The 15,636-nt window shown below is 34.8% G+C and overlaps 1 protein-coding gene across 1 annotated transcript; it reads right to left on the reverse strand.

Annotated features, from left to right (window-relative positions):
* Positions 1–9,193: 9,193 nt before the first annotated feature.
* LOC136025717 (phosphatidylinositol 4-phosphate 5-kinase type-1 beta-like) lies at positions 9,194–15,279 on the reverse strand. The gene is made up of 2 exons (XM_065701699.1): positions 14,514–15,279; positions 9,194–9,411 (listed from the first exon to the last, which is right to left on the reverse strand). The coding sequence occupies exons 1-2, from the start codon at positions 15,277–15,279 to the stop codon at positions 9,194–9,196; spliced, it is 984 nt and encodes a 327-aa protein (XP_065557771.1).
* Between the last annotated feature and the right edge of the window lie 357 nt (positions 15,280–15,636).

The raw sequence follows: 15,636 nt of genomic DNA on the forward strand, positions 1-15,636 counted from the left end.
AGAGGGTGGGGGTTGAAGACATTCTCCTATTTCCCTTGAGATGGTCGAAAGTTGATCCATAATCTGAAAGAAAATTGTGTAAAATAGGCAATGTCATTTCAGATCTAAAGGCTGCCGAAGCTGCAGGATGTCTCAAAGGAGGTCAGATGCAGGTTTCAACTGAAGCACCTGGTGCTTTCCAAGGTGTTCAACCATCTGCTCCTGCGTATCAGAACAGCCCTCCGGACTATGCTCCCCCGCCATATGTATGTTATCTTTTTTACTGAAAATCGTTTTCAACCCTTTATGTTTACGAAGTAATCTCAGAGAATCTACTTAAACTAGCCCAAATCGGTTACAGTAATACAAAAGGCACTATAAGTCTTCTTTTTTTTCAGTTATGTGCACTTATCTGTTCAATCTATTGTTTCGTATTTGTTCTTTATCTCAAAAATACATTGCATTCATTGTGTGTAATATATCGTATTAGGTATCGGATTCGTTTTACATTGTATGTTAGAATATTTTCTATGTGCTTGTGCTTGTTGTGCCTTTTCTTTCCCAAGCTCTCCATCGAAATATATTTTAACATATTTGCCATTACCAAATCTTACTGTTAATTAGAAGCATATACCTTTTGACGTACAGATATCAGTTTTAAAGGCCTTGAAAGGTTCACAAGAACCTCGAATTTTTTTTCATGAAAGATTTGTCTTGTATAAATTTCCAAGACAAATTTGTCTTGTATAAAGACTTTCTTTATCTTGACGTAAATACTTGTGAAACCCCACTGGCTGTACAAGATGTAGGCCTATGATAAAAACGAAGAACAAAAAAACTACGAAGAAAACCAAATTCAAGTACGAAATACGAAGATTTTATTATATACATATACATTACACATACAAGTAAAAATTGATTATTGTTGATGTGAGCCTTAAATTTGGATTTGGAATTTTGTGAGACCATGTGACGAATTCTGATATAGTATGATGAATCTGTTGTAACATATTTTTCTTTTTGCTTTCAACGATCCAATAAGACAGGTTTTTAGTAAAATAGGGTTTCCTGTCTTCTTTTTTTGAACTTTTAAGGACTATGGAAAGTATCCAGGATTTTACAATCTTTTAACTCTAATTTTTTTTACAGAGTGAGGCGCCACCTAATTCCAAACAAGACGGCACCCCTTATGGCTTTGGTTAAGAATGGTAACAACGCTTTCACCCATTCTTCAAAGGAGTTAATATTTTCTCAATTCTATTTATTAATATATTTCGCAATGTTTATACTAGAAAATTGTTGCCTAGTCTGGGTAAATATGTGATCTAATATCGTTTTATTGTTTGTCTTTGAAGTATGTATTTTTCGGCTTTTTGTGCTGCATCGTTATAATTAAATAAATTATAAACATCACTCTTGCTTTCTATTATCTCTTATGACTTTTCCTCGGCAATCCAAGCATGTTTTCCTGCTAAAGTCAATCTAAAAGACTCTCAGGTGAAGGACTCACTCCAGGCATTTCCAGCTGGAAAGCAATCACAGCCAGTAAAAAAAAAAAGAAAGAACATGCAAATATTATTGACTAGACCTCCTCTCATCTGCCGTCCATGAAAGGAGAAGAAGAACATATCTAGAATTCTACAATATATAAGACAATATAATAAAACAAGTTTTAGAAAAACTAAAATAGAAAAGGTCCTTTCTCTGGCAATGGCAAACCATTGAATGATTTTTTTTTACTTTTGAATTTGGTTGCTAAAAAAAAGAAAAAAAAAGATTGCAAGAATGGAGTTTTATGCGACCAGAGAAAATATTGCGTAAAACAAATTTAATTTTCCGAAAGGAAAATTTCCTTTCGCCTCTTTTCTTCAGCACTATAATAGAAAGTTAGAAAGAAGTACTTTCACACTGTTTGAAGTGAACGAAACAAACGTTTGGATGTTACACAGTGTTTTAATGTGAACGAAACAAAACAGATAAACACAAACAAAGCCTAGAAGCCAAAAAACACGGAAAACCATCAAAAATAACAAACAAGTAAAATAAAAAACTAAATGCCATCGTTTGTTACTAATCGTTGATTTTGGGTGAGTGGCTCGATTTTGGAATTATGAAATTGGCTTTTATTCTACTAATTTGTGGCTCCAGTGAACTGACGGATATTTAAACTCTGATCTGTTTAATTCTCTATTTTCCCTCTTTTTTTCTATTCCCCTCTTTTTTTGGCCGTATTCTTTTCGTTTTTTTTAATTAATGATAGTGGCATTTTTCTAAGCATTGCTTTGTTTTCCTGGGTAAATTTTTGGTTGCTTCAAAATTCTGATAATCATGGCACTTGACTTCAAGGATTCATCTGTTTCCAATCAAATGATCAATTGAAGAGAACATTTTATTAAAAGCAGAGTACCTTTATATTTTCACTTGTGTGGTTACAAAAATTCAGTGTAATCCACTTGCCCGAACACCTTTTATTTGACACCTCGCGGACCCGTGGCTCCATTGTTTATTTATTGATGTTTAACGAAAACCACAATTCAGATCTAAGAATTTGCTTCCATGAAACAGCTTTAATTCCACATCAAGTATTCTTCTCTCTATGAAACCTAATCTTATGTCGGAAGATTTTTTTGGTAAACTTTTTTCTGGTAAACCAGCAGGCTTTTTCTTGTATAATGAGTTATCGATGATTATTCGAATTCGATTTAAATAAAAATATTATCTTCATATATCACAAAATAAACAATTTCTGTTCTGTTCGCACTCTTTGTTGCCTATTCAAAGATCTTAGTGCAGCAAAATTCTTCCTGTAATAACTTTTAGAGACTTAAGTTTTTTGCAGCTGTCTAGACAAGCAGAGCACTTCTCTGCTCTGCCTGCTTGTCTAGACAAGCAGAGTACCTGTCTGCAAAACTCTTTTGTAGAATCTTTAGGATTGCTCATTTTTTCTTTGCTTTCCAACTATTGACAGGGTTTGGTTGGTGATCAATGCTCATTCCTGTAGCTATATAACTTTTAGAGACTTTTCGTTTGAGCGTGGAACAACTAAAAAACAGGTCCTTAGAATGCATTGAAACACCTGCACCATGATTTTCACAGGTGTTTTTCTTCATTAGTTTCTAGTGGAAAATGGGAGGGACTTAATGTATCACATGTAATGGTTTCTCACCTGTATCCACACTGGGATACCTTTTCAAGCAATCCACTCGAGAAAATCGCTTCTGACATATAACATTTGAATATTTTCTCACCTATATGCACTCTGATAGAGATAGAAAAGCAGGGGTCGGCCCTGTTCAAAAAGCAGGGGTTGACGGAGAATCAAAGAAAAAACAGAAACGGTAAAAAACGTCGATAAAAAAAACAGAAACAAAGAAACGGAATTCCGTTTTTTTTTTACCGAAAAACATAAACAGCTTGTTGTTTCTCTTTTTAATGGTCTTTTTATAGATATTTCCAGTTTTCCCGTTTTTTAGGCACATGAAATTAAAACGAACATTGAAAAACATTGATCAATTAAAAAGACCAAATATAAAAAAGGACTAAAATTCCCCCCCCCCCCCCTAAACGACCAACCAGTCCCTCATCCCCCCCCTCCCGCTGAAATTTAGTTTCTTCCAAAATTTGATCAAAACTAAGGTAAATCTGCATAATTCAAGCATCAACAGAAACAGATTAGTTTTTTTAGTTCATGTTTATATTTATCTTTATAGTACTATAAAGTACCTTTAAAGTACTAATTAGTACCTTTATGGGAGCATATAGCTCATTTTTTAGGTTTTACCACATTTTCACTTGATTTGGGAAAATTAGCTCTAGCCGAAACTTGCTTCTGAAGTATAATATTTTCATAATACTTAGGTATATTTGATGAGGATTAACCTAATTTCTCTTCTTTAGTGAGGTGGGTATAAAAAATAAGTATTTAAATAGCACAAATTGTTTACATCCCATGTGTTTTGTTAGCATTAATTTAATTTTACAGGAACACGAGTTGAATCAATAGTGACGCATAGCAAAATGCTAGTAAAGACATAATTTGGGCTATACTTTTGCGCATTAAAAGGTGGGTATGGGGTAAAGTATATATATATGTATATATATATATATATATATATATATATATATATATATATATATATATATATATATATATATATATATATATATATATATATATATATATATACTATCTGTTGGGGTGGCGCTTTGCGCTAACCCAACGCCTAGTTGGAGAGGGCGCTTCGCACCCTCTCCCCCGCCCCCGCGCGCGTAAGTCGTTACGCGCCATATTGGTTATGCGCCATTGTAGTTGTGTCCCTGTGTCCCACCTGTGAATATAGATAGATTTATATATGTGTTTCAAACTACGCAAAAATTGCGAATAAACAACATTCTTGGCTTTCCCATTGTCTGTGCATATGCAAAGCCGTATGTACTAATAATGACGTCATATACAAACGCTCTTTTTACAAACAAACAAACATGCATCCACATAACTCGTTTTTATATAGATAGATACAATACAAATTAACTGCGTAAAACTTGCGAATAAACAACATTCTTCGCTGTTCAATTGTCGCTGCATATAAATACATTGTCAGGTTTACCGACCCTCGAACATGCAACGTACAATTGTCCATGGGAAAAACAATCAGGATTAAGATCTATACCACATTTTTCTAATGATTGACCTTGAGCTTTGTTAATGGTGATTGCAAATACTAATCGAATTGGGAATTGCAATCTTTTAAATTGAAAAAGCAGATCCGTTGGAATCATGGGAATGCGAGGAATAAGAACAGCCTCACCCTCATAAGGCCCTGTCAAGATTGTGGCCTCTATTAGGTTTTCCATTGTTTTTTTTTACGGCAAGTCGCGTGCCATTGCAAAGCTTTGGTGGGTTGATATTTCTTAAAAGTATTATTGGTACGCCTATTTTTAGTTGTAGCACGTGTGGTGGAAACCCTGAAGGATCTATGGAATTTAAAAATTCAGATGGATAATTAACCGCTTCATTTGGTTCCAAAACTGTGTCGACTGACTTGTAAAGGACTGCCTGGTCTCGAATCTTGTTCAAAACAATATTGTTGATTTCGTGGACGTCTATATTTTTGGGTGCGAGAATCGCTCTTTCACTTAGCCATTTATTATTTTTATAATTTTTTAGAATATTCGGAAATACTTTTTCAATCAATTCATTTTTGGACGTCACTAAATTACAGAAATCAGCAGGTAGTTGTATACGTCCTGAAATTGAGTCTACTGTTTGACCAGAGTCATCGTTTTGCAATCGGACACGCATATTTGTAGTTAATTTTAATATTTTTACGTGTGCCTATAAATTAGAATTTTTTAGGCAAGCATTCATTTCGTCTGCAGGAGTTAAACTACGTAAAAATTGCGAATATACAACATTCTTGGCTTTCCCATTGTCTCTGCATATACAAAGCCGTATGTACTAATAATGACATCATATGCAAACGCTCTTTTTACAAACAAACAAACATGCATACATACAACTCGTTTTTATATAGATAGATAGATAGATAGATAGATAAAATACAAATTAACTGCGTAAAACTTGCGAATATACAACATTCTTCGCTGTCCAATTGTCGCTGCATATAAATAGATTGTCAGGTTTACCGACCCTCGAACATGCAACGTACAATTGTCAATGGGAAAAACAATCAGTATTAAGATCTATACCACATTTTTCTAATGATTGACCTTGAGCTTTGTTAATGGTGATTGCAAATGCTAATCGAATTGGGAATTGCAATCTTTTAAATTGAAAAGGCAGATCCGTTGGAATCTTGGGAATGCGAGGAATAAGAACAGCCTCACCCTCAAAAGGCCCTGTCAAGATTGTGGCCTCTATTAGGTTTTCCATTGTTTTTTTTACGGCAGGTCGAGTGCCATAGCAAAGCTTTGGTGGGTTTATATTTCTTAAAAGTATTATTGGTAGGCCTATTTTTAGTTGTAGCACGTGTGGTGGAAACCCTGAGAATAATATCTCGAGGTAAAAACTGATCACCTACCATAACGATGGCCACTTCGTCGATAGTTGGAGCATTGTATCTACGCACATGTTGGCCAGGAGGCGTTTTGTCAGCGGAAATAACAATTTTATGCGTATAAGTAGGCATCAAATCGATGGCTGTTTTGAACAGACGCACTAAATTATTATTTTCGTGGAAAAGATGTTGTAATTGGGAAACAATTGTCCTTTCAATGTTGGGAGAAATTTCGCAACGTGCATTCAATTCAGAATTTCTATCACTGATGAAGTACAATTGTAAAAATTTATGATTCTCGCCTGAGAATGGTAGAAGAGACCCTGCTCTATGATAAATTTGCCCTTTTACTTTGAAAGTAGACATAAATTGATCTGGATTTTCAATTTGGGCTCAATATTTGTTATGTCCCGGTGTCCCGGTCGTCATTTATATCCCCCTGTTTTATATCCCGCTTATTTTTCAGTTTTTTCCTTTTTTTAGTTTTTTTTTTTACTTTTTTAGTTCTTTTAGTTTTTACGTTTTTTAGTTTTTTTAGTTTTTTAGATGAATTTTTTTTTTAGTTTTTTACCTTTTTTTCTTTTTAGTTTTTATTGGTTTTTACCTTTTTTTAGCTTTTTATCTTTTTTATTTTTTTTTATTTTTATTTTTAATTTTATTAGTATTCTTTTTCTCTTCTATTTTTCATTTTACTTTTTTTTAGTTTTTTTTAGTTTTTAGTTTTTTAAGTTTTTTCCTTTTTTTAGTTTCTTTAGTTTTTTTAGTTTTTCGGCTTTTTTATTTTTTTATTAGTTTTTAGTTTTTTTGTAGTTTTTGCCTTTTTTTAGTTTTTTCAGTTTTTTTTTTAGTTTTTAGTTTTTTACCTTTTTTAGCCTAACCAGGATTTGAACCTGGGACCTTCATTCTCCGTTCTGACACCCTCTCTCACCGAGTGACTACTCCAGCATGTTCATTTTGGTGTTTTAAATGGTATATTATTAACCAAATTAATGTGTTTTACAATATACTAAGCATCGTCATAACAAAAATGACGGCAACTAATTTCATGACGTCAGCCGAAACATGACGTCACCTGATCCACAGACCCACAGACAGACAGACAACTTATTTTTATATATATAGATATATATATATATATATATATATATATATATATATATATATATATATATATATATATATATATATATATATATATATATATATATATATATATATATATATATATATATATATATATATATATATATATATATATATGTATATACATATATCAAACAGTTCGTGCTAACGAACTGTAAGGACTGACTCGGCTCAGTAGTAACCAAAACTCTAAAAAATGGAATTTTTATACCAATCGGTACGTCAAAAGAATTGGATTTTTATGCTGATTTTAAATATATCAAATATCAGTAAGTTTAGTCATACCCATCAAAAGTTAAGAGCATGAGAAAATTTGTATTATTTTCGAAAAAAAAAGGGGGAAAATCTCCTAAAAGTCAGAATCCTAATGGAAATCACACCATCACATTCAGCGCATTAGAGAACCATATAGTGGCGATTTCAAGCTCTTATCTGGAAAATGTGGAATTTTGTAGTTTATGCCAGAAGAAAGATCACGAATGTGTGTTTATTCAGGGGCGATTTTATCGACACACTAGTCCTATAGTGTTGTGTGACGGCTCATTCCGACGGAAATTAAAAGTGCTAGTGTATTTTTAAGTAACCAAAAAATTGGAGGGCAACTAGGCCCCTTTCCACGCTCATTTTTTCCCGAAGTCACCGGATAAAAATTTTGAGATAGCAATTTTGTTCAGCATAGTCAAAAAATCTAACAGCCATGTCTTTGAGGACGACTAAATCCCCCAAAGTCACCTGTGAAAGGATTGGATTTTGTGAATTTTGCCCATTGTTTACATATAGTATTGGTCATTGGGAGAATACAGACGCTTCCAGGGAGATTTTGTCCGTTGGGGGTTGTTGGGGGAGAGGGCTACTTGGGTGGATCTTTCTATGGAGGAATTTTTCATGGGGGAAGAGAATTTCCATAAAGGGGGTGCTGAATTTCCCAGTATTATTAAAAAAACAATCAGAAATTAAATTTTAAAAAAAACAAAAGTTTTTTTCAACTGAAAGTAAGGAGTACATTAAAACTTAAAATGAACATAAATTATTAAGTATAGAAGGGGGCTCACCCCCTCATGAATACCTCACTCTTTATGATAAAGTTCGAATTCAGTTCCAGTTCTCTAAAAATGACCCTGAATCACAAAGGCCATTTTATTAGAAAAACTTGAAAGTACTAAAAAAAACTCGCTGAAAGTACTCGTTCTTTAGCATAAGGAGTGAGGTATTGACGAGGGGACAAACCCCCTCATTTACTTAATAATTTCTGTTAATTTTAAGTTTTATTGTTGCTCCCTACTTCCCGGACTCCTTACTTTCATGGCAAGTGTCAAGGCAAGCTATTCATGAAGCGGTGCCGACCCCTTATTCAAATTGCCTGCTTGAGAAAAGCTCTTTAGACACACTCTATAAAGTTTTAGATAACTATTCAAATGGGCTGCTTGAGACAAGATATTCTGACACATATCACGTTTAAACCGTCTTTGTTCTGTATGTATTCTTTGATAGTGATGCATTTTGCCTGTAACTTTAATTCAGACAATTTTGGTGAAAAGTGACCTTGTAAAATCAAATGTTGTTTCATTACACTGTCTTAAACAATTTCTCCCATTGAATTTTAAATAAAATTTTACATAACATTTTATAAAAGTATTTATATAAATACTTTACCGGACCTATCCTACCAACATATTCAACTTTCAATAAATAAGGATTACATATTGAGACATGACGATTATGACATGTAACTCGTGGATTATCAGAGTGTATTCGATAAACAGCAAGGTCATGTGAAAATTTCTCTTTATTACCTTCTTCTACTTTAAGCTCGTTACGACGACGATATTTTGGTTTTTCATCATCCAACATAAATGTATCTGAATTGTATTGCAGTGAAAAACTGAAGCGGCACTGCAAATTTCCATCTTTGTTAATCCTGGGATTTAACTCAACTCAGCACAGAATATGAATCATCTTTTTGATAATAATTTTCGCAATACAGGGTGTTAACATATGCAGAAAAAAGGCTTTTGTCATGTTCAATTCAAAAATCAATTCGATACTGCATTAATTCAAAGCCGTATTACATGTGGACGACTTGCATAAAGTGTTTGAATTGACATATTCACGGTCCATCCTGTAGGTTCAGCTGAATAAAATAATGAGTAAGTAAAACATTCCACACGATGATCGGTATATTTTAAACTGACAAAATTCTTGTCGCGTTGTTTTACAACCATTCCATTCGACGGAAAACTGTGGTTCACACTAAGAGCAAGACCAATACATCCTTCAATACATGCAGAAGGCTTGAACCTTCAACAATCCGTACCATCTGGCACATTGAAAATGAGCTGCACGTTTAGAAGTTGTTATTCTAGTGAAACAGCACGTTAGTTTGTATCATCATCCACTTCTTACATTATCATATAACCTTTGGCACAGTTGTTTATGTCTCATAATATTTCCTACGAGGAATCCTATAAATTATCGGACACGCTAGGCTTTCGTCAACAGCTACACTAGGTGGTTCAAATTCACCTCGAGTTCTTTGACAGGGATACATGTACCCTGGCAGAGCTACCTGCTGTCACACTCAATAGAGCCCAGTAATCATACTGTTCAACCCTTTGCTGAACAGTTTTCAACCCTTTGTGTGTCACAACAGTGAACCAGCTTTTATTCTTCACGTACATCAGAACCTCTAAGATTTACACCCCTTGAGTTTTCAACTGGTTTAATTTGCTTAATCAAAATACCATAGATGACATTCTATTAATTATTACGAAACTATCTCATTGTTTTACATTCTCGTTTGTGCTTGCTTCTTCACTACCGGTTAAATGATAAAGTTGTAAGCCTATTGAAGTTTCTAAAACGGTATATTCAAACAAGAAAGCAATCAAATATCAAATGACCAAAGGCTATTCCTCAGCGTTGAAAAAACATCAACTACAAAATAATATCTAAAGAAGGGACTAAATTGACTTTGCAGACAGTTGAACTTTATCCTTTTCAATCGTAGACATCGTGACGGATGAAAACTTGGAACAATATCTTATATAATCTAGTAAGTATTATACAGCTATCCGTAACTTTCCAGGATTAAAATACCATAGGTGACACTAATTATTACGAAACTACCTCATTGCTTTACGTTATCGTTTGTATCCGTTGCGTAAACACTTAATTCTGTCAGATTTAAAGAGATCGAATACATTGTGCACCAATTTGCACAAATTTCTAGCCCAAAGTGAACAGATCCTTATTTACAAGTCCCCCTCCCGTGATAGACATCAAGTTCACCCGAAACAAATAAATCGGTACACCAGCTAGCAAAAGTTGCAAACCCCTCGTTGCTGAAGATGATTGTAGCCCAACAGCCGATTATTACTTACAATTCCCCTACATGTCTTACCACTGGAAAAAATTGGTTTAACCATCAAATTCACCAGAAACAAATAATAGGTACACCGACTAGGAAAAGTGACCCTCTCCCGTGATAGGCATCAAGTTCACGAGAAACAAATAAATGGGTACACCAACTAGAATAGTTGCAAACCCCTCATCACTGAAGTTGACTGTAGCCTAGCAGCAGATTATTACTTACAAGTCCCCTACATGTCTTACCACTGGAACCAAGTTGGTTTTACCATCAAATACACTGGAAACAAATAATAGATACCAACTAGCAAAAGTTGCCAACCCCTCATTGCCTAAGGTGATTATTATCTAACAGCCAACTGTTGCTTACAATTTCTCTATATGTCTCACAATTTGTATCGGCCTAGATTTTGTTTTAGTGTGTACCTTACTACTGAAGTTGTCAACGCCTTGAAACTTTTGAACTGGTATACCTCATGAAGGAATTTTTTTTGCCAAAAAATGGATGCCTTTGATCAGCTCATCAAGAGCATCGATTGCCGTCGAAAAAAAAATCTATCTGTCTTAGTTCAAAAGTTGATTTTTTTTTGCCGTAGGCCAACTTTCTAATGTCACCACTTAGAGAGGAGCAAAGGATAAGCTCCAATTTCTTTAGCAATGAGAGAACTTTTAATGTTTATTTGGCACACCTGATACCATTTCTCTACCGCAATCTTAAGTCCGAAAAACCGAATGATAAACTCAGCTGAAATCACGAACAGAAATGGATAGAAACAATAGATGACAGCACTTTCGGACCCGTGGGAAAATGCCACATTTTTGCTTCTGTAAATTTTTCTGTTTATCACTCAAAGAAGACATATTGGCTGTGGGACCGGGTAACTGCCATATATATTTAACACTTATAGATTTTAGTCCATCTTCAATTTGAAAGTGGTGCCTGCCTGCTTGCCTGCTAGAACGGAGCTTTCCACTCGAAAGCAGAAACATGCTTTGATGAAACGAAAGCTTGGCTGTACAACTTCAGATACTCCTCTCTGACACAGGCCATATAACTTCACCTCACTTCGCACACCATAGGCTCTGGCTCGTGGACAAGCAAAAACCATCCTTTTTGGCCCCAGGCAAGAGTTTTGCAGAGCTCTCCAAAATGTAATGTCATATTCATCAATCCGGCCTGAGGTCCAGACTTTCTATAAAAACCGCAAAGGTTAGACCCTTACCAGTTTCCAGGAATAAGCTGAGATCGGCGGCATAGGAAAAAAAACGGGACAAAACCAAAGTTGAAATCCCAGTTGGCAGTACTGAGTAACTTTTTTGTACTGAGTAACTTTTTTTAGGAGTTAATTCTCAATATTTATTGCGAAAGAGCCCTATATTCCTAGTTTTTCAACTGCATGCCTTCTTTTGAATACTGTATCTTCATTACATAGACACACATTTCAGGGGGTAGGGGGTTGATGTTTAAAATAATGTACTTTTAATAATCAAATAAATGAATTCATTCTTCATTGACATATTCTAATATCTTGACCAACGAATCATAAGTGAAGCTGTCAAAATACCTTACTTCAGACTCTCCAGATGTATCAACAAAGATAAAACCTTTTAGATGGTAAATCACAGGGTCAGAATTTTAGTTGCATTTGGGTGGAAGGCTTCTTCTTCACCACAGAGCGTTTTGTCTGGATTTTCGTCCTCCCTCACATTGAAAATTGTCTCTTGCATTGCGTTCTACCTTCACATAGACTATCATGTCTAGGAACAAGATAAGGAACAATACCAACTAAAATCGTTGGTAGAATTAGGCTAGAAACCCCAAGGAACCTGCGAATGAAAGAAATGGCCCCTAAAAGATCTCAGACCTCCTCATTTTACAGGAGCCTCCAAAATGAAAATGCTGTTCCTAGACAAATTAATGAGGGCCCTATGATGCGGGCCGCGAAATAACTTCCGTGGATGTTGTCTAGACTTAATGCTCTGTAAATGCTCGTTATTTAGTAAGCAAAATAACCTATATTTATTTTACTTTCGATTTTACTTTCAATTTGTTTTGCTTTCAATTGATTAGGTGAATAACAAGACTAATAAAGTTTACTCCACTATTGGCATTGCTTATATAGAAATCCCTGAAGGTGTGGTATATTTCACAATTCCTCTCCCTTTTTGCTATCTGTTGATAATTTCACTTTTGTAGTTTTTGAAAGGTTGAGTTTCCGTTTATATATGTCTCCAATAATCCTGCATTTTCAGGGTTATTTTTCTGAAAATTAATCAAGACTGTTTCCTGTAGTAGCAATCCTACTGACCAATCATGGTCATTTACACCTCGCGAAACGCTAAGGATAAGTAATCATGGAATATTCGAACGTATTACAAGTATAGGGTTTAGTCTGCCTTTTGCCGTTTAAAAATGTGTTAAGACTCCTCAAGTGCCCCTCTCTACGATAATCTTTAATAAGAAGCGAAAGATTAGCTCAATGTAAGGACAGGTGAAAGGCCATAGCTATCAAAATTACTGAAGTTGACTTGAGTATTCGAAGATTAATCCTAGTAAATCATTATTGGTTTTTTAACAAGTTTTGAAAACAATAAGGAATTTAATGTTCAATCAAGTACATACAGACAAAATGATCATATGATGAGCAAATACTTTACTATGGCCTAATAATATAGATCTAGTTTGATAAAGAGGTCTGTCCGGAAAAGGACGAGGCTTGAAAAATACAATAAAACCTAATCCATTTGATCTAAGCGTTTTCCTGCTGCTAAAATCGCGCAGTAGCAATCGATTTTTTATTCTTCTTTTTAAGACTGAAAAAAGTTTTTGCAGTGGACTGTGAGATGGTTGGTGTTGGCATTAATGATGAAAATGTTTTTGAAAGAAAATCAATTGTAAACCATTTTGGCCAGTGCATCTATGACAATTATGTTAAGCCTGTTGAACAAGTTACAAACTTTAGGACGCATGCCAGCGGAATGAAGAGGGAGCATCTTGAAAATGGTACGGAACTAATATACATATGAAGGGTAGCTGAACCGCTTCTGATGAGCCAGATGCAATCTTCACCCCTTTGATATGTTATTTTTGTGGATCCTTGTATGATTAGCTACGATAAAACATTTAACATTTAGACCCATTGGTTCTTCATTTTTTCATCATCATGTCTGCTTCAACATGAGTAATCGTGTTTCACTGTATGGTCCAAGGGCCGTGAAGGAAAATTTGGAAGCTGCAATTATTACATTGGAAAGATTTTGAAAGGTCTGTTAATCTTTCAGGAGATAAATTGGTAAACTTTCCTGAAGAAAAAAAATCTTTTCTCAATTATGAACAGGGATAGAAAACGTATGAGACTTATATGAACTGGTCGTTTTATTGTTGTGGTTGTTGCTATGGGTGAAATTACTAAATTGAGTCAAGACTCTGGCCACAAAGGCCCATTACCTCCGCACCCCGAAAATTCCAAAATTTTGTTTCACCTTCTCATAGTTCCGTTTCCTTTTTTCCGCTTTCCAGCTGCTTTGAGAGATGAGAATGTAAAGCTCCAATCCGTAGCATGTCAGTGATGTCCAAGCCTTAGTTTCTATATCTACCAGTTCGTTATTTGTGATCCCAGGGGGTATTGGTAACCACATCAATGTATGCAATTTTCATTGAATGCTAGTTGATGCTAAATAGAGTTCCAGCTCATTTTTGCTTGCTCTTAATGTTCCAATTAGTCCAACTTTATTAACTCAAATCGGCTTTAGTATACACTCTATGAGCGTTGCAGCATTTGTGTAGGGGATGCGAGGGATCGGTAACTTCAATAGTAAAGTAGGATATGATGGTTGCAGATCTGTTTAGGTAATACTAGCAATGCTATGCCAAGTATGACAGGGGTTATTGCTTTCTCCCCCTTGAATAGTCTCAAGGGGGGTTTATTTTCTTAAAAACTTTTGTCTTTATAAATTCTAAGAACCTTTCTGAATAAATTTGGGGTTTTTGCACGCTTAGAGTTTTACCATCAGTAATTACTGATTTTAGCCAATGCTCCAATTTTTTCTTAAGGTTATATTTTTGAAGAATGTCGATGATACCCAAGTATAGGGCTAAACAATCACCATTTTTAGTCCATGCCAGTGTTGCACCAGACGGGAAATCATTTGCGTCGTTGCTCTCTAAGTCAGAGGAGTTGGACCTCACAAAATACACACCTAGAAGCAAGGAATAATCAATTATCTTGAATGACTCCAACAGCTTGCAATCTTTTTCCATCGTTTCGAGAAGGGTGTCATAGGTTTTGTTTTCCAGAAAGATTCCTTCCGGATGTTTTTTCATGAAATCAAGATCCTTGTAAGTCGGAAATTTCTTTGATGTTTCCTTCTTTGAAGCCTTTCGTTTGTAAGTAGATCCTTTCAAGTCGAATTTTTGATGCAACTGAATACTAGTTGGAAATATATTATTCATGACACTAAGTGTGATTTTCCTGTTTTTACATGGGTAGCAGTCAAAATATTTCGGAAGTAAGGTTTTTGGATTTTGCACTAAATTGTTGTAATATTCCTGAAAAAGTTCTGTCAGAAGCGCTTTTTCTTTCTTCTGCACTGTTTTCATAATGAATCTCTTGTTTTCTGTTAAAAATAATATACTGCCACTGGCACCTGGGTTTTCAAGCACTTCGTGCGGTGTATCTGTTAGGGATACCAAGTAATCCCCAGGTTGGACCCCAAACAAATTTCTAATAGACTCAAACTGTGTTTGCATAATACTGTTAAGCTCTGCTTGCATATAGATATTTTATTCAACTGATTGACATTTTCAGTTCAATTCTTCTTATACTATTAAAATGACGTCATGATGGTGAAGCTGCTATGATTTTTATACCGAACGCGACGTCATGTTGTGTAAACTCTACTAATGCTTTTACAGTCTGAAATATTTTCCTAACTAAATATGACGTCACACAAATGGTATTGATATAATGAGTGCAAAAGGAAAAATTAGATTGACGATGCTAGATCATACCTAAGAAATAATTCATTGACTTAAACCCCGTGAGCTTCAACTGTTGGATTTATTTTCAACATTGATTCTGATTCCATCGAAAAGTCAATTCTAAAGGTCGGGAATTGTACTTGAAATTTG

Source organism: Artemia franciscana, chromosome 4 (assembly GCF_032884065.1).
Source record: "Artemia franciscana chromosome 4, ASM3288406v1, whole genome shotgun sequence".
NCBI lineage: Eukaryota > Metazoa > Arthropoda > Branchiopoda > Anostraca > Artemiidae > Artemia > Artemia franciscana.

Coding starts and splice junctions, on each gene's coding strand:
- LOC136025717 (XM_065701699.1), bottom strand. CDS start 15,279: ATGCAAGCAGAGCTTAACAGTATTATGCAAACACAGTTTGAGTCTATT. Junction 9,412..14,513: donor AAAATCAGTAATTACTGATG/GTAAAACTCTAA, acceptor CATGTATTGAAG/GATGTATTGGTCTTGCTCTT.